We start from the raw sequence: 21,791 nt of genomic DNA, 5'->3' as shown, positions 1-21,791 counted from the left end.
TCAGTGAAAAAACAGCTGGAAAATAAAGGTAGCTGTTAAGGAGTATCAAGACAACTTCATTACTTGTTCCAACCATTCTTTCTCTCTTCCTCTTTGTATAGTCTCTTGTTATCTACGGTCTCTCTGTCGATTTCCTTAAAACCTACAGCCACGATCAGGCCTACTTATGCTTTAAGAATTCTCCCTGGCCCCTGCCATCCCCTCAAAGTACCATCCTACCTCTCCCTTCCTTTTCACCGTCAAAATCCAGAATTATCTATTTGGCTTCCAACTTTTTCACTAGCTGACCAAAACTGCTCCTTCCAAAGTTACCAACTATATCTTAACTGCTGAATTCAACAGCCTTTTCTCAGTCATCATCCTCCTTATCGCTTTACATCTTTTGACATTGTTAACCACCATTTCCTAGACACCCTCAACAATCCTGGCATCCAAAACAGGGTTCTCCTGATTCTGCTCCTACCTATCTAAATGTTCCTTCTCAATCTATTTATGCTGAATCACCATTTGTTTCTCTTCTCCTCTCCAATCCCCCCACCCCATCCCCCAATGTTTCTCTCACGGCTCTTCCCTGGGCCCTCATCTTCTCTCTCTAAACTTGCCTTCATGGAGATCTCATAACCTCTTCACAGGTGACAGTAAATATCTACATATCTAGTCCTAATGAGCCTCTTGATCTCTAGTCACACATCATCAACTACTTGCTATATATCTCCATTAAACTGTCCTGCAGAAATCTCAAATTCACCATGTCCAAATTAATTATCATCCCGCTTTAAACCTGCCCCTCCTCCAAACTTCCCCTTTCTTTGAGGGTACTATCGTCTTTCATCTCAGAGTTACCCTTGACATTTCCCTCTCCCTTACCACTCATATCTAATCGTTTGTCAGGACTTGTAGATTCTTTCTACCTTTATAACATCTCCCATCCATCTCCTTCCCTCTGACACAGTTGCCAGCCTAGCAGGTTGTTGTGAACCTTGACTATTCTATTAGGCACCTAATTGTCCTCTCTGCTTTTAGACTGTCCCCTCTCTGATCTAACCTTCACAAAGCTGAAAGAGAGTCTTCATAAGGAACAAGTCTGACCATGCCATTCCCCTTCTGAAAAACCTTTAGTGATTCCCTATGGGCATGTAGGATAAAATTTTCATTCCTCAGAATAATAGTTAAACCCCACTGCAGATATGGTTCCTCCTTACTGCTTATTACATTAAATTTATATTATAGCCAAACTGGAATACTAGCTGTTTCTCAAACTCCCCAGTCCATTTTCTACCTTGAGGCATATATGTTGCATGAGTCATCGCTCATTCCTGGAATGCAGTCCCTCTTCATCTCCACTTCTCTCTTCAAGACTCAATTCAAATGTCATTTTATAGGTGAAATCTTCCCTAATCCCCACAAATGTTTGTGCTCTGCCTCCTCAATTTTTCTTGTAATATATGTTTATATATTTTTCTCCCAAAAGAATGTCATTTTCTGGGAGCAGTAAGTGCTTCATCTGTGTCTAATATGGCATGCAAGAGTTTGGTAGAAAGAACATTAGGCACTTTTAATAAATTTTTGTGGAATTATTGAATCAGAGGGTCCAGTCCCACCTACAACTGTATACACTGAATTACCAACGTATACAAGAAATGGGTACTTCTGAGTTACTGCCTCCAGGTCAGCCAACAAGCCCTATGGGCACCATTAACCAAGACGACTAGAGCCGTTTTTGATGAGGGGTCACTCAGTTGATCCACAACATTCAGTTTCTACTTCCACAACATTTCTCACATATATCCCCATTTCTTTTCTCACAAAGCCACCAACGCAAGTTCAAGCCCCATCAACTCTCATCCGACCTTCTGAAGCAGCCTCTTAATTGGTCTCCCTGATCTCACCTGATTTCAATCCATACTCCACTGTGCCGCCAAAGTAGTGTTTCTAAACCCTAGGTCTGACCCTATCACCCATTACCTCCAAGACTCTATGTGACCTCCAAGATCAAATACAAAGTCCTCCAGCAATTAAAGCCCTTCACCACCTGGCCCCTTCTTACTTTTCCAGGCTCCTAAACACTTTCTTCTCCTCCACATACTCTGTGATTCAGCTACACTGGCCTAACTTGATACTTCTCGTATACATCACACTATCTCCCGTATCCATGCTTTCTCACTGACTATCTCCGATCCCTGGAATGCTCACCCTCCTGCCCTCTGACTCAATTTCCCTAGCTCCCTTCAGGATTCATCTCAAATCCCACCTTCTGCAGGAGGCCTTTCACAGCTGCTGGTGGCTTCCACTCTCGGATCACCTTCCATCTACTCCATAGATACTTTGCATGTATCTGGTTATACGTGAGTTCCTTGAGGACAGGGACTGGTTTTGCCTTTCTTTGTATCCACAGTGCTTAAACCAGCACTCGGAACATAATAAACACATAATAAACGCTTGGTGACTAAGAAATCATTGTGCTTACCAGCAACAAGGCAAACAATTAATTATCTATACCTAAGCACCTAAGTTGGCAACCTTGACAAAGGGAACATACAAAAAATTAAAAAAGCAAGTATGATCAGCACTTAGAGATCATGACCAGAAAAATCCAGAGCCAGGCAACATAACACCTAGTCAAGGATTTCTGCACAGCCCTGAAGGAACAGATCAACATTCAAAACAGATCTATGTGGAAGGTTTTATTCCTTTAATCTAATTAATTTAATAATTTGAACTTTAAAGTTCAATTAATTGTAAATGTAAGATTAGTTGATTTTGTTATGGTTTAAAGATAAGTTCACAATGATTTACCTTTTTGGTTTGGGTTTTTTGTTTGTTTGTTTTTGTTTTTAAGAATCCCAAAAGAACCTTAAACAATTCCTTAAATCTGGGTCCACAGAAAAGTACAATTGATTTCCCTTTGAAAGGAGAGAGAACAAAATAAGGGCGGAGTAAGAAACCAGGCCCTTATCTCCCTACTTGAACTGCCTGAGTGACCCTGGGGGAGTTCTTTAGTCTATTGGTGCCATGGTTCAAAGAACAAGAGGATGATAAGTAAAATCAGGAACAATTTTATGTTAGTCCTTCACAAACAGCTGCGGAAGCACAACAATAATGAAAGAGACTATTCAAGCAGGACTACTTTCTATTTCTCTAGCACTATTCACCTATTTTGTATTTCTTTCCATTAATTTTCTTTATATTTATGCTGTGTAGACATACATAAACTTCTCATCTCTTTTTGGAATGTAAGCTCCTGCCTGGCCTAGGAACTTACTAAATGCTTATTGATTGAGTTTTATTGTATTAGCTCACTGATGATCTTCTCCCCTTGCTATGAGGTACAGGTGAACTATTTATAGCGGGAGATGAAACACATCTGAGGTTGCCTAAGTTCAACAATTCATTGGCAGAGTCAGCATTAAAAAGCTCAGCTGTCTTAACATCTAATTCAGACTAGGGGAACCTCAAAAAGCTCCACCACCCAGATGGAGTCTCAGGAACACCTTTGTTTGCTGTCCTCTAAACCCAAAGGCTTCCTGGTGGAAAAGAAGGCCACATGCACCAAGTTTTACCTCTCACGATGTTTAAGGGCCTTCTTTCGTAAGGCTCTGAGATATGTTACAAAGTCACATTCTCTCTCAGACCCAAAACTTCTGATTCAGGACAGACCTGTGATTTTACTGGTACACGGAACTCCTAAGAAAGAAACTCACTCAGCAGCTAGGCTGTAGCTTCAAGAGTTGACTGAGGCACTCACTGAGATACATCAAAAGACTTGCCCAGGGACACACAGTCCATAGAAGTCAGAGGTGGGGGTTCAAGAGGCAGTCTTCCTGACTTCGAGGCCAACTGGCTCTCCACAGTGATACCACACTGTCTCTACTCAGAATCAAAAGCTTTTACAGATAACAAAGAGACAGGAAATAACCCACCTGCTGGGGCATAAGATCCCACTCCACTGAGAGGAAAAAGGACATCAGAATCACCATGAAGCACCTGCAGGGGAGCCCAGCTGTGCATTTGTGAAAGGCAGGTGTTGCCATCCAGGGGCCTAGGATTGTGAAAGAATGCAGATGTAAAACAGATTTTCTAGCTCCACAGAAGGCTTGCATGATAACCACATCTATTTATCAAGCTTCTCAGAGTAGTCAGGATATGTCAGATCACTGTAACATGTAGCGATAATTTCAAATGCAAAAAATAGCAATGTGTAATAAATAGATTGTAAATGCAGACAGAACAAGGGCTGTTTTTTCTTTAACTTCTCACTGCAGGATTCATCAACGCACATCAAATAAATGAACAATTAAGAAATGCTAACAATGATGACAGCATCATTCCATTTTGATGACAGAAGCTAGATTTGTTCTATGCCTAAACTCCAAGTCTCCACATAGAACATTACTTATATATAGCCTGAGTACTCATTACTCTCTTTAATCAACATAATCTCAAGATCTGAACTCAAAAGATTAAAATAACAATAATAATAATAATAACCTGAGGGAGTATGAATGTCTGCGGTCAAGAAATATTTTCCCACTCTGGGCCTTTTGTTGTAGTGTGTTACAGGTAGTCTCTTACCACTTATGGGCCAGGCCTCCACAGTCAGAAATAAGAAAAAACAATTATCCTCCAGCACCCTGGCAATCCACACATAAATTGGGAAGGGATGACAGTGCCTATATTCTGAATTATTGGCCAACAGCTTGCTCTCCTTTAGCAAAACAAGTACTTTAAAGTCTTTAAAATGAACCTTAATAGCATTTCTACTTCTCAAGGGTGTCTAACATTCAAAGATGTTCTCTTCATTTGGTCTGTCTACTTGTAATCCTTTTACAAACATCCATCTAGCGTGGCAACTAAACCACTACGCTTAGACTGGCACATCCATATTGTAAGACCATTCACTTGGCTGTCAGCTTATCAGAAAACCTAATCCAAAATACCATTTGCTGAGCTATTATTACATTTTTCACCTCCTCTTTTTCTAGGATGGTTGTGAAGGATTTTTCAAATGGTCCGCCTGTGACACTCTGGAGAGAGAGTTAACATTTCCTTCAAGCTGATGAACCACTGACACGACAGGCAGCTCTGAGGATGTGTAAAGTCACATTGGCTTGTTTGTTTTGTGTTTCTACACATCACAATGCCAGCTAGTTTGACTTAAGGCTCCCCCTCTTCAGTCCTCCAGTCTCTCTCCTCAGCATAACACTGGAGCACAAAAAGGAAGTTCTGGGGCAAGGGAGGAAATCTGATTATGATAGTATGTACAAATCTAGAGATAAAGCTATTTTTCTAGGCTATAGAATAGAAATGTTAGTTCCAAAATCAGCCAAATTAAGGACTACAGGAAAAATTAGGGATTTTCAAATAAAACAGAAATGCAGCCTTAAATTTTGTGAAAAGGGGGATACAGGAAGCTATCAGTGGAGTACTGGAAAGAGCACTGACTTTGAAGTCAGAGGGACTAGGTTCAAATTCCACCCAACCTTCACTAAGTCTCTAAATCTCCTGGGCTTCAGTTTCCTTATCTACAAAATAAAGGAGTCCCTTCCAGCTCTAAGTCTAGGATTCTAGGATTGTTATGTGACATGTAAAGTCATGTGGCAATGTGCTTTTCAGTCCATTCTTTTCACATTTTATAACTAATAGTAAAAAGAGAGGCAGTGTGGATAAACAGATAGAAAAACCAGCTGGGAGCCAGAAAAACCTGGGTTCAAGTTCCATATCTGGTACTTCATGGTTGTTTAAACCTGGGCATTCACTTAACTCTCAGTGACTCCAAATAATTCTCTAAAACTATACACTAAAGAACAGTGGGCAGACTCCCTGGTATTCTCTTTAACAAGAGACATCAATTAAATATCCCATTTAAATAACAATGATATTCATAATAACAGTAGCAACTTAGGTTTGTATAACTCTTTATAGTAAAAAAAAAGCACTTTATTATATATTATCTAGTTTGATCCCAACTACTATTTTTAAAAATTTTTTTATTAATTTATTTTTTTTAGTTTACAACACTCTGTTCCACAAGTTTTTGAGTTCCAAATTTTCTCCCCCTCCCTTTCCTCCTCCCTCCCCCCAGATGGCACCAACTACTATTTTTGATAAAAGTAAGTAGTTTGGGTATTTTCACCTTCATGTTACAAATGTTAAAACTAAGGCTCAGAGATGTTAAGTGATACTAAAGGTCACATAGGTAGAAAGTACTAGAATGAGAAACAGAAACCAGATTCTTGAACTCCAAGGGAGGTGCTCTCTTTCAGGGCCCTGCCAAGTTGGGGATGTGATGGGTTGTGTTGTTCTACTCTACACAGTCAAAAGGATGATGTACATTATCCCTACATAGTGATGGTGGTGATGTAATGCATTAGGCTAACCAAGGAGGGAAAAAAAGGGTTCGGTTACTCCTACCAGGACTTGAATAAAGTCAAATCTGGTTCCTAAGCCTTCAGCACCCCACACCAGTTTAATGGTACAAAACACGAGGTATTAAACTAAAAAATATATATATATGAATGAGCAAAAGAGCCCATGTCAAAATAGCACTGCTAATACATTACCTTGAAAAGAAATACCAAATGTACCAGTCTATACCCTTTCCTTGGTACAAATCTACCGTCCCCCTGACTATCCAGCAGTGACAGCAAATTAAGAGAAATAAAAGAGTATTAATGAGCATTTATAGAGGTCTTTACTAATGACAAAATGCTTTCCATACACCATATCATTTAATAATCAAAATGGCCCTGTACGACAGGCAAGAAAGGTATTTTACTAATTAGGAAACAGAAGCATAGAGCAATTAAATGACTTGTTCACAATCGTGACAGAAATAGGAAATGAACACAAGTCTCCTGACTCCAAAGTCAATGCTTTTTCCATTATGTCACATCTGCCTCTAAAGAAGTCTGACCCAAATATGACGGCAGACAAAAAGTGACACATTTCCCAAGAATGTCAAAGTATCCACCCTTAAATGTTGAATAGTAACCTCAGAATAAGCTCCTTTCATCTGATTAACTCTCAGGAAGGTGGAAAGACAATTCCTGCCCTGCAAATCAAAGTACTCAAGATGAACTGAGCAGCACTCAAAGAAAAGGAACAGCTTAGATTCTTATCTCTACCAGATATTTAAGACTGACTCTGAAGGACTTACTCAGTATGGAACTCCTTTCTTTAAAAAAACAAACTCAAACTCACTTCTCAGAAGCCTCTGTGTGACTGTCCATGCTTCTCTGCCCAAGTGGTTTTCCATAAACTTCGTCTTCATTTTCATCAATATCTTCATCATCGATACTCTTCACGTCCAGCTTCTGGTACCCGTACTCCCCATTAAAGCACACGGAATCAACTTTCCAAGAGCTGCTACTCTGGCTTCCGTTAGAGTTTGGCCCAAAGGGGCTTTCAAAAGCAGCCGTGATGTTAACTGATGATCGATCCGAGTTTTCTTCCGAGCTTTCCCCCGCTCCGCCCGTCTTTTTAAAAACGTCCCCCAAGGTCTGCTCATCTTCTTCATCATCAAATGAAATTATATTAGTCACCTTCTTTTTCTTTTTCCTATCCTTTTTACATTTTGCATCTGTCCAAAGAAAAAAAAACATGTTACAAGAAAAAGTCCTCAGGACAACTGAAATACCATCTTATCCATGGCTTGTTACAATTCCCTAAATCTGCTGAAAAAACATATAAAAACAATTTTTTAAAAACCTAGATGATTCAGAACCAAAAGGTTTACCCTTCTACTTCCGAAGGCTGAATGAGTAGCACGTTTATTAAATAATAAGGCATTCCTTAACAGAATATATACATCCAATGAGCACTGTCTTCCATAACAATCTTCCTAAGAAACTGTATACTTATCTAAACAATACTATCATTACTTAAAACATTTGTGCAGCTCTTCCTTCAGGTTACCTTCTGGGCTAGGTTATGAGCTTTACAAGAAAAATCAATGTTCATTATATTATCATTATAGCAAGTTCTTATTCTTGTTTTTACCACAAACCAGATTTGCTACTGTTATTACCCATCGTATCTACTAGATTTGGATAGAAATGATGCTTGGTCTATTCCAAAAGGCAAAAGGCAAAGATGTCCTATTCCTAAAGACATTTTTTTTTAAATATGCCAAAGGCTCTAAAGGCAATTCCCAAACAACTGCTCTGCAAATGTTTTAAGAAATAACAACATATTTGGAATAAGTGTAGTGCCTCCCAAAGGGACTACAGAGCAAACCTCAATTGGATATATAAATTCTAGTGTGCTTGTTTAAAAAATCAGCCCTATTGCTTTGTGCATTCAAAAAGACGGGTGTGTCTGTGATTTTTTTCAAATCTCCAGTAAAGAAAATTCTATGTTCTGGCTTATCAGCTAAAAGAAGCCTGAGCATCAAATCTCAAGTCAGAAAGGCCACAGAATAAGCTACCTTTTTAAAAAGCCAATATTAAACTGATGCTGAGTGAAGTGAGCAGAACCAGAAGAACATTGTACACAGTAACAGCCACATTTTACGATGACTAACTTGGATAGATTTTCTCTCCTTAGCAATGCAAGAATCTAAGACAACTCCAAAAGACTCATGATGAAAAATGCTGTCCACATCCAGAAAAATAACTATGGAGTCTGAATGCAGATTAAAGCATACCATTTGCTTTCTTTTTTTTCTTTTTTTCTTTCTTCTTTCTCATGGTTTCTCTCATTGGTTCTAATTCTTCTTTACAACATGACTAATATGAAAATAGGTTTGATATGTATATGTAGAGCCTATATCAAATTGCATGCCATCTTGGGGTGGAGGGAGGGGGGAGATGGGGAGAAAATTTGGAACTCAAAATCTTCTGGAAGTGAATATTGAAAACTAAAAACAGATAAATTAATTTTTAAAACATGAGGAAAAAGCCAATGTTAAATATTTCCAACATCAGAAAGTAAGAGTTTAGCTATCAGAAAGATGAGCCCATGACAAAACAAAACACATATTTAGTCCACAGGTCATGATTTGCATACATCATTGGAAATTCCAATCTGTCTACAGTTAAATTTTAAGAACCACAGGACACCAGGAGTGTGACTCCAAATACATGAGGGTCCTGAATTCCTGATTCTGATCATGTAATACCCGAGATTGCCACCCTCCCCAATAACTGGAAGACCATGAAATTTTCATAGAAAAAAAATCTCAAAGCATAATTACAATATTTAGGGAAGGGGAACAATGAAGGGGGCAGGGGTATACCTGAAAATTACTGATGTAAAAATAAAAAGTATCAATAATTTTTAAAATAACATCTATGTATATGGTAAAATGCACATACATTATAGCACTTTTAGGAGAAAGTCTAGATAATATCAATTAAGCAAAAAGAGAATGGCACAATTACAAGTTGGGAGCCACTTCACTCAGATTCTTTTTATATACATTGATTTTCCTATGATATTTCTAAAATAAACCCAATGGCTAAGCAGCTTTTTACCAGGATACTGCAGTACAATTTATGACCTTAATTTTCACTACAAAGAGGGACAATTATTACTTCAAATGCCTCTATCTAACTTCATATTAGTCTCTGATGCTCATCCTCACCAAGATACTTACCAGTATTGACATTCCTGGATACAACTGGTAAAGGGTCAGATTCCTGGTCTGGTTTAATTAGGATGGAGACAGCAGTAGATGCTGTGATCTCTCGAAGAAGGCTGCTCACACCCTGGGTGGATTCTTTCAGCAAGGAGGTCACATTTTGAGTAGATTCCTTTAGGAGGTCAGAGACAGTTGGAGTGTACTTACTCTGTCCATTCAGGTCCTTGTTGTCGATATTGATTGCAAAGAGTATAGAATTCAGACCTGATGACAAAGAAAAAAGGTCTGCTAACTGGAGCATTCATTCCTAAGCATGCATCTTTAAATATAACAATAAAGAAAAGCAAGAACTTCTACCCAGGCTACCACCTGCATTGTAATTATAGAACATACACTTACCTTTAAAAGTTATTTTTTTCAAAAATCTTATCCCTAAATTGGAATTAATATATACTAAGCATACAAGCAACTGAATCCCCTCTAACTTGGCTTTCAGCAGCTATAGCCAGCCCACTTCAGGCCATTACCTCCACCAGTATACTGTTAAAATAGTTGCAATAAGAAGCAAGAAAGGGAAGATACTTGGGCTGACTTCTATCAATATGACCTATGTGTGCAGGCAAATACTGATCAAACACTGAAATTTTTGGCTTATATAATGGTCTCTCTTAGACTCCATAATATGGGGAACGTGTAAAGTTTTTAAAGTATTATGAAAAGTAACAGTAATTAAAAGACTTGGAGCTCTCTTCTTTATTTTAGTTGCATTAACTTCTGAGTTTTTTTTTAAAAAGGAGCTCTCAAAAGTCAAAATAACAATCTGAACCACAAAAAAAAATGAGTGAGATTGCATGCTACATCTACTATATTATTTATTTGCCATGTTATTGAATTCTTGCTCAGCAAACTAAGAGTTGCATTTCATTACAGGAGAGTCAATAATAAATGTATGTATTCTAGGGCCACTGAAGAACTGGGAAAAGTCTCAATATCTCTTCTAATTAAAAAGAAGCTAGTAACTTCACTTTTGCAACTTATTTCAGGCTAACTGCCACCTTTTCCTATGGAAATAACTACCAGTCCAGAAAAGCTTTTAAATCAGGATCTATTCACTATTGGCTTTAAGACTCTAGGGCTTACCAGCTGCCATGGTAGGAAGCATGCTAGACCGTTCTTCATCCATCACAAAGGCCCACTCTTCATAGAAAATGCTGCCAAACAAAAGAGAAACGCAAAACAATCTATGGTAGACTGCCTATTTTGGAACCACTTTGAGAAACGGCTACTTGATTCCATTAACTAACTGGACAAATTAAAAGAACACCTAGGAGCCTCATTTTAGAAGTTCTTATGTATCCTAATTCTTGCTAAAATGGATGTTGTGCATGTAGAGGTATTTGATGGGTGGCAGGTTCTACTAATTCAACAAAGGATAATTACAGAATCTGTAGCCCATAGGTCCTGTGACTTCCTGGCTGGTCTCTTGGGAGGCCAAACCATAAAGAACTAAAATAGATATTACATGTAAATGCAGTACTTAGCTTTAGACTGAGAGTCTCAGACATAAGGGTAACTAGCATGCAAAAAATCCCTCTGAGAGACAGACTAAGACCCAGGAACCACAGCAGAACTACAAAATGGGCCTACTGGTTCTGCTAATTGAAGAGGAGCAAATAGAGAAAGCTGCCTGAGACCTCGACAGACCCTTTGAGCCTTTTTAAAAACAGTTCTGGGGGGCGGGGCCAAGAGAAAGAGGGCAACCTGTGATTTCATCAATGTTGGGAGCCCAGTGAGGAACTCCCTCTACCAATGCTGATGAAAACGTTCTCTGCAACTTATTTTTTGCAGTCTTACAGTCATAGAGAGTAGCCTGGGCCACTGAGAAGAGATAAAGTCACATAGCCACGTCCTTATTCCAAGGCCAGCTCTAATTTCATTATGTCAATCCGAAATGCTCTCTCTCTCTCTCTCTTTATCCCTTCCCACCCCTCCTTCTCTCTCCATATATGTGTGTATGGAAATGTCACACATATATAATATAATATATATTCATATGCAATATTCCAGAGTAAAATTTGAGTACCAAGAAACCACTAGAAGAGTCTATGAGGCACATGTAGCTCTCAGGACGATATATGAGTGCTATACTAGTTCAGCTAATTTAATTTAGCCCTAAGGGACATAATAAGCTGGTGGACATGAACCCCACCTTCAAGGAGCTCTCAGGCAAGTATCAATATAGATACAAATACAGATAACTATATTACACATTATTTCACAATAAGGATGTTATTGTTGCCGCTGTTCTGCCCTTTCAGTCATGTTCTACTTTTCATGACCCCATTTGGGATTTTCTTGGCAAAGATACTGGAGTGATTTGCCATATTCTTCTCCAGCTCATTTTACAGATGAGAAAACTGAGGTAAATAGCTGGTTAAGTGACTTGCCCAGGGTCCCACAGCTAGTGTCTGAGATTGGATCTGAACTCAGGAAGGTAAATCTTCCTGACTCCAGGCCTGGTACTCTATCTACTGCACCACCAAACAGTGTTTTGGGAGATCCACGGGAGAAGGCTGACATTAGGCTGTGGGGGGAGGGTAAGGTCATAGAAGCCTTCAGGGAAAGTTTCAAGGAAGAGGTAAAATCAGAGTTGAGCTTTAAGGGACAGGTAGTACTTCAACAGGTTAAGTAGGCAGGAAAAAACATTCTAGCCACAAAGGTGAAAAAGGACAAGGTATGCTCAGGAATAAAGAATGGATATTCTTTATCCATTCTTGGCTTGACTAAAGTGTAGAGTACACAGTAACGAATAACTTAAGAGAAAGCTAGAAAGGTGTGGCACCAGATTTTGGAGGGCCTTGAATGCCAGACAAGAACTTTGAACATACTAGATATGTAATATAGAGGCAGTGAAGTTGTTTGTTTTTTTTTTTAACAGTGGGATGATATAAGCTATTGGATTTGTGAGGACAAATAAAGGAGGCCAGAAGACCTACAAGACAACTTCATGTCTGAACTGCTGAACCAGCCACCTGGCAATGTGGAAATTAAAAGGTATCCCTTCTCCTTTCCAAGGCTAACCTTTCTGCTTAAGATCCTGTCTCCTACTGACTGTGCTTTGCTCCTTAGTCCCTTTTGCATCTTTGATCTCCTCATCTTCACTGACTTTCCCTTTTGCCTACACACATGCTCTGATCTACCCTTTCCTTAAAAAAAAAAAAAAAAAAAGCAGCTTTTCCTGTTTGCTGTCCACACACCAGTCTCTGTTTCCCTTCACTACCAAACTTCCATAAAGAGAATCTTATGGAATATGATACATCATGAGTTCTACCCCCACCTGAATTAGAAGTACTCAAGAAGATTAAGTGACTTGGGGATTTTGTTAAGACAGTATTATTAAATCAAAGAGAGGACTGGACTAATGTACCTATAAGATCCCTTCCAAATCTATGATGTGATATCACAGATATTCCACATTTGTTGCTTCCATCCCAACCTTTACAATATGGCTGCTGTCCCAACTATCATACTACTCTCTCAAAAGAAAATCGCTTTTTATCAGTTCACATCTATCCTTTCATCTTTATAGCATTTGATCCTACTAACAACCTCTCTTCTCTTTGGATCCATGACAGTGGACTCTCTCTAATTCTCTCCCCTCTTCTCTACATTCTCTAGCTTCTCTTCTCCCTCCTGCCTCCAACCTTCAGCCCTCTTCTCAGTGATCTCCTTTCAACATCTACTCACAAGGCCTCTAAGACAATGATTTGGAATCTCTATTTCCAGTTCCAACATTTCTCCTGAACTCTAGATCTACACTTCCAGCTGCCTGATGGATATCTCCACCTACAGAATGGCTTTAGAGCTTGAAAAAACATCGATGATAATTTAATCCAACCTCCTCATCTCAAAGATGAGGAAAGTGAGACCCAGAGAGATTAAATGACCTGACCAAAGCCACAAAGGTTCTAAGAAGCAGAGACAGGATTCAGACCTAAGTTCTCTGATTCTAAATCTAACGCTCTTTCTATTACATGACACTGCCTCTTATCAGTATCTAAAGTTTAACATATGTCCAAGCTGAACACCATAATTTTCACCAAAAAAAAAAAAACATTCTTCCAGAAAATTCTGTTTCTGAGAATGGTACAACCACCACTCTCCCAATTGCTCATGTTCAATACCTCAGTCATTGATCTTTAATGCTTCTCTATCTCTTCCTCTCCACAACTAATCAGTTGCAAATCCCTGTTGATTCTACATCCAAAATCTCTCTCTTTCATTGCCTCCTTTCCATTCTGCTACTATCCCACTTTGGGCCTTTGTTACCCTTCAATGACAGGTATTGCAACCACTTAACCAGCCTTCCTAGCTCCAATTTCTCCTATAAATTATATATAGATTAATCTTCCTAAAGCATAGCTCTGATCATCCAACTCCTCCCCAGCCCCATCAACTTGAAAACTTTCAGTCACATTCCCCTGTCTAATAAATTCCAAATCCCTTAGCCTGACTTAAAATTAGTTAATTAATTTAAGAAATTATTCCAATATATCAAATTGAATTTAGGTTTACAACTCTGCCAATTTGTGATAACACAAAGGGGTAGTGAAAGATGAGGAAATTCCCCCTTGTGAGAGCAATAGATGGGAGCTTAATAGCTCTTTACCAATCTTAAATCCAATCCATTTATTAACTCTTGTCTTATATTTAACCTCTGAAATCAAAAATTATATAATGGAAAGAGCCTTGGACTTGTAACCAAAAGGCCTGGATTTGAATTCTGGCTTAACCATTTGCTATACTGTATAACTCTGGTTAATTCAATTTCTCAGGAACCTCACTTTCCACCTCTGCAAAAGCTGATAAAAATGTTAGACAGCCTACTGCACAGGAAGGTCAAAGGGCTTAAAGAAAAATATGCATGAAGTCCTTTTGAATGATAAAACATAAGGTAAATGCCTGCTCTTATTGGAGCAATGTTAATAGGGATATTAATAAAGCACACAATCTATATGGAAATGCAGGGCATGAGACTGTATCCAAAATTGTCTCTTCCTCTTTAGTTTCTAAGAATAGGACATTTCGAAATAGCTCAAATTAAACTGTCAGGAAATAAAAGCCACATTCACTTCTAAAGAAAATGGTCTCCCCCCACAAAAGCCCTTGGGCTGTGTCCAAGAGCCAAGCCTTTAGGGCACACCCTGAGATTTCAGGGTCTGTAGGACTGCTTCAAGCCAATGACCACCCATTTACCTCAATCTAATTTTGTCAGCCAGCAGCATGTGGATGTAGCGCTCCAAGGAATGTTCGTTGAGGGCGCAACGCAGCCAAGCCCGCCCTCTTCCCACATCTGAGTTGATGTTTCTCAGAGAGTAGAAGCGCTGTAGTTCATGCTTATTCAGGACTTCCTTCACATAGTACCAAAATACAGGCTCTGCGAAAGGTAAAGGACACAACCATCATCACTAATGATGCCTAGAAACACTCTAGTCAGGTATATTCATCCTCCTGCGGCACCTGAGTCATCTCAGCTACAAATTAACTTATGAACCGTATAATCAGCCCAATCATACCCAATGGCATTCTTTCCACAGAATGCCTCTCTTTCAAGAGAGGACTGGTCAGAAGGAATTGGTTATATATAATGCCCAGGCTACTTAGCCAAAAAGCTGTTTTTAAATACACCTGATAAACCATCTATTCATTCATCACACTTCCAATCAAATGACTCTATCCAGCATAGCCAGTCTTTCTAGAAATTATAATCACCTACTATTGACCTTGAATGCAGGTGAAACATTTTCCAGCATGTTCTCACCCTTCAATTTAGGAAATTGCTTACTGCTACACAATTTTTCCATAGCTTGTCATCAGGGATGCTTGAGATGATAAGAATTATCCCAGGAGGATTCCTTTGCCACCGACAAATCTAATGCAGTATATTCAAAGTTCAGTTCACCCACGACTTAATTCATGCAGGATCCAAAATTTAATTTAGGAACTATGATATTGTATACACTGCTATCTCTTGCATTTAAAGGCTGAACTAATTCCAAAAGTGGGCAAAGACTTATTGATGACCAGGACTTCTGAAATCCAGCTTCCAAGGAATAGAGATAGAGAGACAGACAGAGACAGAGTGAGACAGAGAGAGAGAGAAAGAGAGTGAGACAGAGAGAGTTAGTAGTCCAACAGCAGCAGCATTTTTAATGCAGTTTGGTTGACAGTGTAAGTCTTTCTAAAGTTGTCAATACTTAATTAAAAACAAATGATACCTGAAAAACTACAAGACTCACTCTTAAGTCTAAAACTGATGGGAATCTATTAGTAGAACAGCTCTAACATGCCCTCCCTCCAAAGCTACACAGGAAAGAAAACCCCACCACTTGCCATTCCCATAAAGCAGAGTAAATCAGATCCTCCTGCCTCAGAGAAAATACAAGAACAAATTTATAACACTATACTACGCTGTTAGCAGTTCATGAGCCCAATGATCAAATTCTAATCCAGATGCAATGGACTGAAGTGCACAGAAAGATTGGCAAAGCAGACCTTCCTCTGAGGGGTCATGAATATTACCTTAATGTATGGTATTCTACAAAAGGAAAATAACTCTAACCCCCGTGCCAGATTTAGGGAACTGAGGTCACACACATTTAATTTCTGTACTCTCCATAGCACATCTTGTACATAGTTTGGACTCGGTCAAAACAAATCACTTTTATGTTTCATTTCAAGCTTACAATATGACATTTCATTTGATTAGATTTTGCAAAATTTAGGTGACTATTTACTTTGGTAGATATTAACGTATAGAGTTTACCCTGTTTACATAGGGAATACAAAACTGTTGTTCCTTTCTGATTTACCATTCAAAGAAAAAGCATATATAATAAATATAAAAACACAACTATATCACATATTCATATATATGCCTCAATATAAAATGAGTATCATATCAAGGAAAATATCTAGAAACTGATTCTAATCTGCCATCTTGGCTCCGCCTCAAATATCTAGAAACTACATAGATATTACCAATATCCTTAAGAAAACTTGAGATCAAGATATACAATAGAAACATTTCCCAAATTAAAAAATATGGAAAGGTCCTCAATCCTTGTATATGTATTCTCCCTCATTAAAAAAAAAAAACCTTTCCTTACTACAAGTTATTTACTTGTTTCTTCCTATCCTTTTAGTTTTTGGTAACCTTCCAAAGAGTTGTCTTTCATTCAAATTAGCATGCATATTTTACAATTACTGACATTTTCTTTCCCCACATTAATATAAGTCTTTATTTAAAAAACAGAGGACAAAATTTCTTTCTTCTTGTTAGCAACTTAATTCCCCAGTTAGAAAAAGGATTAAAAGAAACATAAACTCCTAAATGCAAATTAAGTATCCTTGTCTTCATTGATCTAGGCATTTGCTTTCCTTCATACCTAGAGAATGGCTGTTAACTTTCATCTCCTGGGCACCCCGAGGCCTTATCACTGGCTCATAGCCCATCTGTTCAAGATTGGTATTCAAAGAAAATGCATTTATTAATTTCTCTTCCCAGTTCCATTCCAGACTTAACTACTGGGAGTTTCTGCTCCCTGGGTATATCCTTCTGTCAACATGTCTTTGAAATGTCTTCCTCTAAAGTATTTATATTTCATTCTTAATCATTTAGTCAATTTATTTCCCCCCTTAATAAATGATTACACCAATTTGAAGTAGACTTTTCAAAATGTTTTACAGGTATTTTTTTTCACAACAATCACTTCCCAATAAATTCTTCCCCATATAGATCTCTTCATTTAAAAAAAAAAGTTGTCAACCATCTGATATAGCAATATCATGAAACAGAATGTGTACCATTCTGCCTCTATAATACATAACTTCTCCAAAAAAAGGAGTTACGTTCCAAAGCCACTCCTTTGGAACCAATGTAGGTGATTGCATTTGAACAAAATTCTGCTGTTTTTAGTGTTATCTTCATTTATATTACTGTAGTCATTGTGTATTTGGTTTTCTTGATTCTGCTTTTTTTCACTGTGCATCAGTTCAGACCAGTCTTCCCATATTTCTCTAAATACATCATGTCTGTCACTCCTTATGACAATATGCTATAATAGTCATATATCACAATTTGTTCAGCCATTCCCCAATTAATGGGAACTTGCTTTGTGTATAGTTTTTTGCTAGTATAAAAAGTATCATTTTAAATTTATTTTCAAATATCAAACATTTCACTTGTATCTCCTTGTAGTTTATCTCTGCTATTGGGATCACTGAGTCAAAAAGGATGAACAGTTTAACAGTTTTCCTTATAGGATTTTAAATTATTTTATGGAACAATTGGGCTAATTCACAGCTTCACCAAAAATGTACTTCCCACATATTAACCATCTTTTACCACCTTTCCCAGTTTGATAGATAATACCATTTTAGAATTATTTTAATTTTCATTTCTCTTATAATTAATGCTTTGGTGCATTTTTTCATTTGGTTGTTAACCATTTATATTTCTTATTTTGAAACTATTTACTAATATACTTGGACCACTTATCAGATGGTAAAGAACAGCTAAGAATATATTTTTGTATCAATTCCTTATAAATTCTAGATATTAGACTTTTATCAGTGCTGCTCCCCAATCTATAATTTTTTCTAATTATTCTAACTGCATTCTGTTCATGTAGAAACTATTTTATTTAATAAACAAAAAAATCTAATATTAGTTCACCCCCAACACATCAGTAATAAAGATTCAATCTTTCATTGTCTAATTTTTTTTTTTAAAATGCAATCATTTGGCATTTATTGTGGAATATGGTATAACATATTGGTCTAAAACCAAATTTTCACCAAACTACCTCCTGGTTTTTACAGCAAGAGGACTCTCCCCAGTAGAGCTGATTTTTGGTTTACTATATTTCTTATTTCACATTAAGTGCCAACTATGAACAGAGCTCTGTGACTAATTGAGAGGCAAGATTAAAAAATTAGACACACAGTCCTTGTATTAGTGAAATTTATAGTCTAAAAACATTAATAATATTTATAACTAAGATATACATATGTGAAAAATATTATACTATTTTATATCATTTTTAATTTCAACCAGACCCAGAGCCTGAATTAATGAGTAACTGGAAGAAGATTCAGGACCTGGGCTTCTTTGTTCTCTAGAGCTTGCTCAGGAAATACCCTTACCGCTGTCAACAAGACCAGATTAGACTGACCTAAGGACATTCTTACCCCTGTTAGCCATTAAAGGATGAGACCCTAACTCCAAGGGAGAATATTAACTGACCTTTGTCAACATTCTTTACAACCCTATTCCATTAAGGAAAATCCTCTTCTTGTATCATGGTTAAACATACATGGGGGTCATAAAAAAAAGGAGGTAACACAGGCTTGCTGGGTCTGCTAAAATAACGTATATAAGTTTGCTCATTCCTTTGTTCAGGTAGCCAGAGCTTATGCTCTGACTCCTTGTACGTACAAGTAAGCTAGCTTAGCTATGCTTTAAGGGAAAATAATAAACAACATGGATTTTTCTATCACCTAGCTTGTTTGCCTCCTTCAACCAAATTTTGAGGTTTAACACATAGTATTTTAAAGTTTGCAAAGCATTTTACAGACACGGTCTCCCTTGAGCCTCCCAACTACCTGTGGAATATGCACTATATAGGTCAGTTAATAAGCATTTTTAAGTTCCTATTAACTATGTGCCAGGTGCTATGGTAAGTCCCAGGGATACAAGAAAGGCAAAAGACATTCCTCTTCTTTCAAGGATTCTCTCAATCTACTGGGTGTTATCCCCATTCTACAGGTAAAGAAACTGAGGCCCAAAGAGGTGAAGTAACTTGCCTATGTTCACACAACTAATAAATATCAAAGGCAGGATTTAAATCAAGGTCTCACTGACAAACCAATTAATAAACATTTATTAAGCGCCATGGGGCAGGCACTGTGCTAAGCCCTGGGAATATAAAAAAAAAAAGGCAAAAGACAGTCCCTGCCCCCAAGCAGCTTGCAATCTAATTAGAGAGACAACATGCAAACAAATATATACAAAGGATTAACAGAGGGAACACACTCGAATTAAGAGGCTTCCAGTAGAGGGTGGGGTTTTAGTTGGGACTTAAAGGGAGCCAGGGAAAGCAACAAGCTGAGAGTATGCCCAAGCATGAAGGGCAGATAGAGAAAATTCTCAGAGCTGAGAGATGGAGTGTCTTGGTGAAACAGCTAGGAGCCAGTGTCACTGGATAGAATTGTACATATTAGAGAATAAGGTATAAGAAGACTGGAGAGGTAGAAGGGGCCTAGGTTATGAAAGGTTTTGAATGCCCAACTAAGCATTTAGAATCTGCACCTGGAGGCAATGAGGAGCCACTAAAGTTTACTCAGTAAGAAGGTGAATTGGGAAAATCACTTTAGTAGCTGAATGGAGGATTCAGCAGCAGGCTATTGCAATAGTCCGGGGGACAGGTGATAAGGGCCTGCACCAGGGTGATGGCAGTACCACGGAGAGAAGAGGGCATAATCAAGAGATGTTGCAAATATGGAATTGACAGGTCTTGGCAACAGATTACTTGGGAGTGGGGGGAGAGATAGTGAAAAGTCCAGGATGACCCCTAGGTTGTGAACCTGAGGGACTAGGAGGATGGTCTTGCCCTCTACAGTAATAGGGAAGGTGGGAGGAGAGGAAAGATTTAGGAGGAAAAATAGTGAATTCGGTTTGGAGAACGTTGAACTTAAGATGGCTACTGGATGGTGGAATGGAAATGTTTTGCATGATTGTGCATGTATAATGTATATCAGATTGCTTGTCTTCTCAATAAAGGAGGGGAGAGAGGGAAGAAGAGAGAATTTGGGATTCAAAACTTTTTTTAAAAAATCTAATGTTAAAAATTGTTTTTATGTTTAATAGGAAAAATAAAATATTTTTTGAAATGTCTACTAAACACCCAGGATGTGTTGCCTGAAAGGCAGTTGGACATGCAAGACTGGAGGTCAGTTTGAGGCAGAATAGGTAAAATTGAGAATCGTTGGCATAGAGCTGGTAACTAAATCCATGGGAGCTGATGAGCTCACCAAGTGAAGTAGTATGGAAGACAAATAAAAGACTGCCCAGGAGAGAGCCCTGAGGGTCACCTTGGACTCTAGCCCTCTAGGGCAGGCATTCAGGCTATTCTGACATGTTGTTTCTCTAGAACAGGGACAGAAGTGCGGTGTAAGTGAAAGAGAACTGTATCTGGAGTCTGAAGACCCAAGTCTGAATCCTAGTGTTGCCATTTCTTCCCTGTGTGACCTAAGTCACTTCACCTGTTTGGACCTCATTTTCCTCCTCTGTAAAATGAGAAGAGTGGGCTAGATGATCTCTAAAATCTCTTCCAACTCTGCCACATGGTTCTTCTATAAATTACCTGTCTGTATCCTATTCCCCGTGCATTTTCATAAGTTCCACAAGACCAGGGATCTTGCCTTACCTCATCAACTTAGTAGCTCCGCCAGCACCTACTACGGTTACTTGAATGAATTAGGCATTTAATAAATATTGGATGAATATATTAATTTAACATGACATAAACAACCACCAGACAAAATGGCATAGAGGGGCATTATTAGGAGGACAAAGTGGAAAACTTTATTACCAGTTGGGAAGACAAGATGAGGAAACATGTCCAAAGAACTTAAATAATTTGCAAATGGTAGGCAGTATTATCAGGACTAGAACCCAAGGTCCCTGCCTCCAAGGCAAGGGTTCTTTCCACTACACCATTTTGCTTTTCATTAAATATTGATCAAACAAACGAATCCACAATAATTTGAAATGCTACAGGTCTATATACAGAACACTGAAGGAAGGGCCCCAGTAGCATGTATAATTGTAATCTATACTTATATTAAATATATTAGAACCCTGTGGTGGTATAGGGGCCTTTACTAGATGGAATAGATACAGACTCATTCACTGAATTTTAAAGATGCAAGCAATCACAGAGATGATATAGTCTGACCTCCATATTTTACAGGACCAGAAACTGAAATCTAGAGTGGGTATGCAACTTATATGTAGCTAGCAGAAGCAGAGCCTAGATTAGGATCTATTCTCTTGCATAGTACAGGCAACTAAATGTTTACTGAATTGAACCAAAGTCTCCAAGTTTTCTCCATTACACCATAAAACCGCACTATACTTTCTAGAGCT

General features: G+C 38.2%; 1 protein-coding gene across 1 annotated transcript in view; it reads right to left on the bottom strand.

Moving 5' to 3' along the window:
- SNX29 (sorting nexin 29) overlaps positions 1-21,791 on the bottom strand; it is a 647,758-nt gene that overhangs the window by 574,683 nt on the left and 51,284 nt on the right. Inside the window, exons 5-9 of the mRNA XM_036738094.1 lie at positions 14,837-15,017; positions 10,721-10,791; positions 9,596-9,844; positions 7,201-7,579; positions 3,921-4,039 (exon numbers count right to left, since the gene is read on the bottom strand). Of these exons, the coding sequence (XP_036593989.1) occupies positions 3,921-4,039; positions 7,201-7,579; positions 9,596-9,844; positions 10,721-10,791; positions 14,837-15,017 (999 nt within the window). The remainder of the gene's footprint in view (positions 1-3,920; positions 4,040-7,200; positions 7,580-9,595; positions 9,845-10,720; positions 10,792-14,836; positions 15,018-21,791) is intronic.

This window comes from Trichosurus vulpecula, chromosome 9 (assembly GCF_011100635.1).
Source record: "Trichosurus vulpecula isolate mTriVul1 chromosome 9, mTriVul1.pri, whole genome shotgun sequence".
Taxonomy (NCBI): Eukaryota; Metazoa; Chordata; class Mammalia; order Diprotodontia; family Phalangeridae; genus Trichosurus; species Trichosurus vulpecula.
Note: the sequence above shows the minus strand (reverse complement) of the source record. Positions and strands in the feature narration are given on the sequence as shown.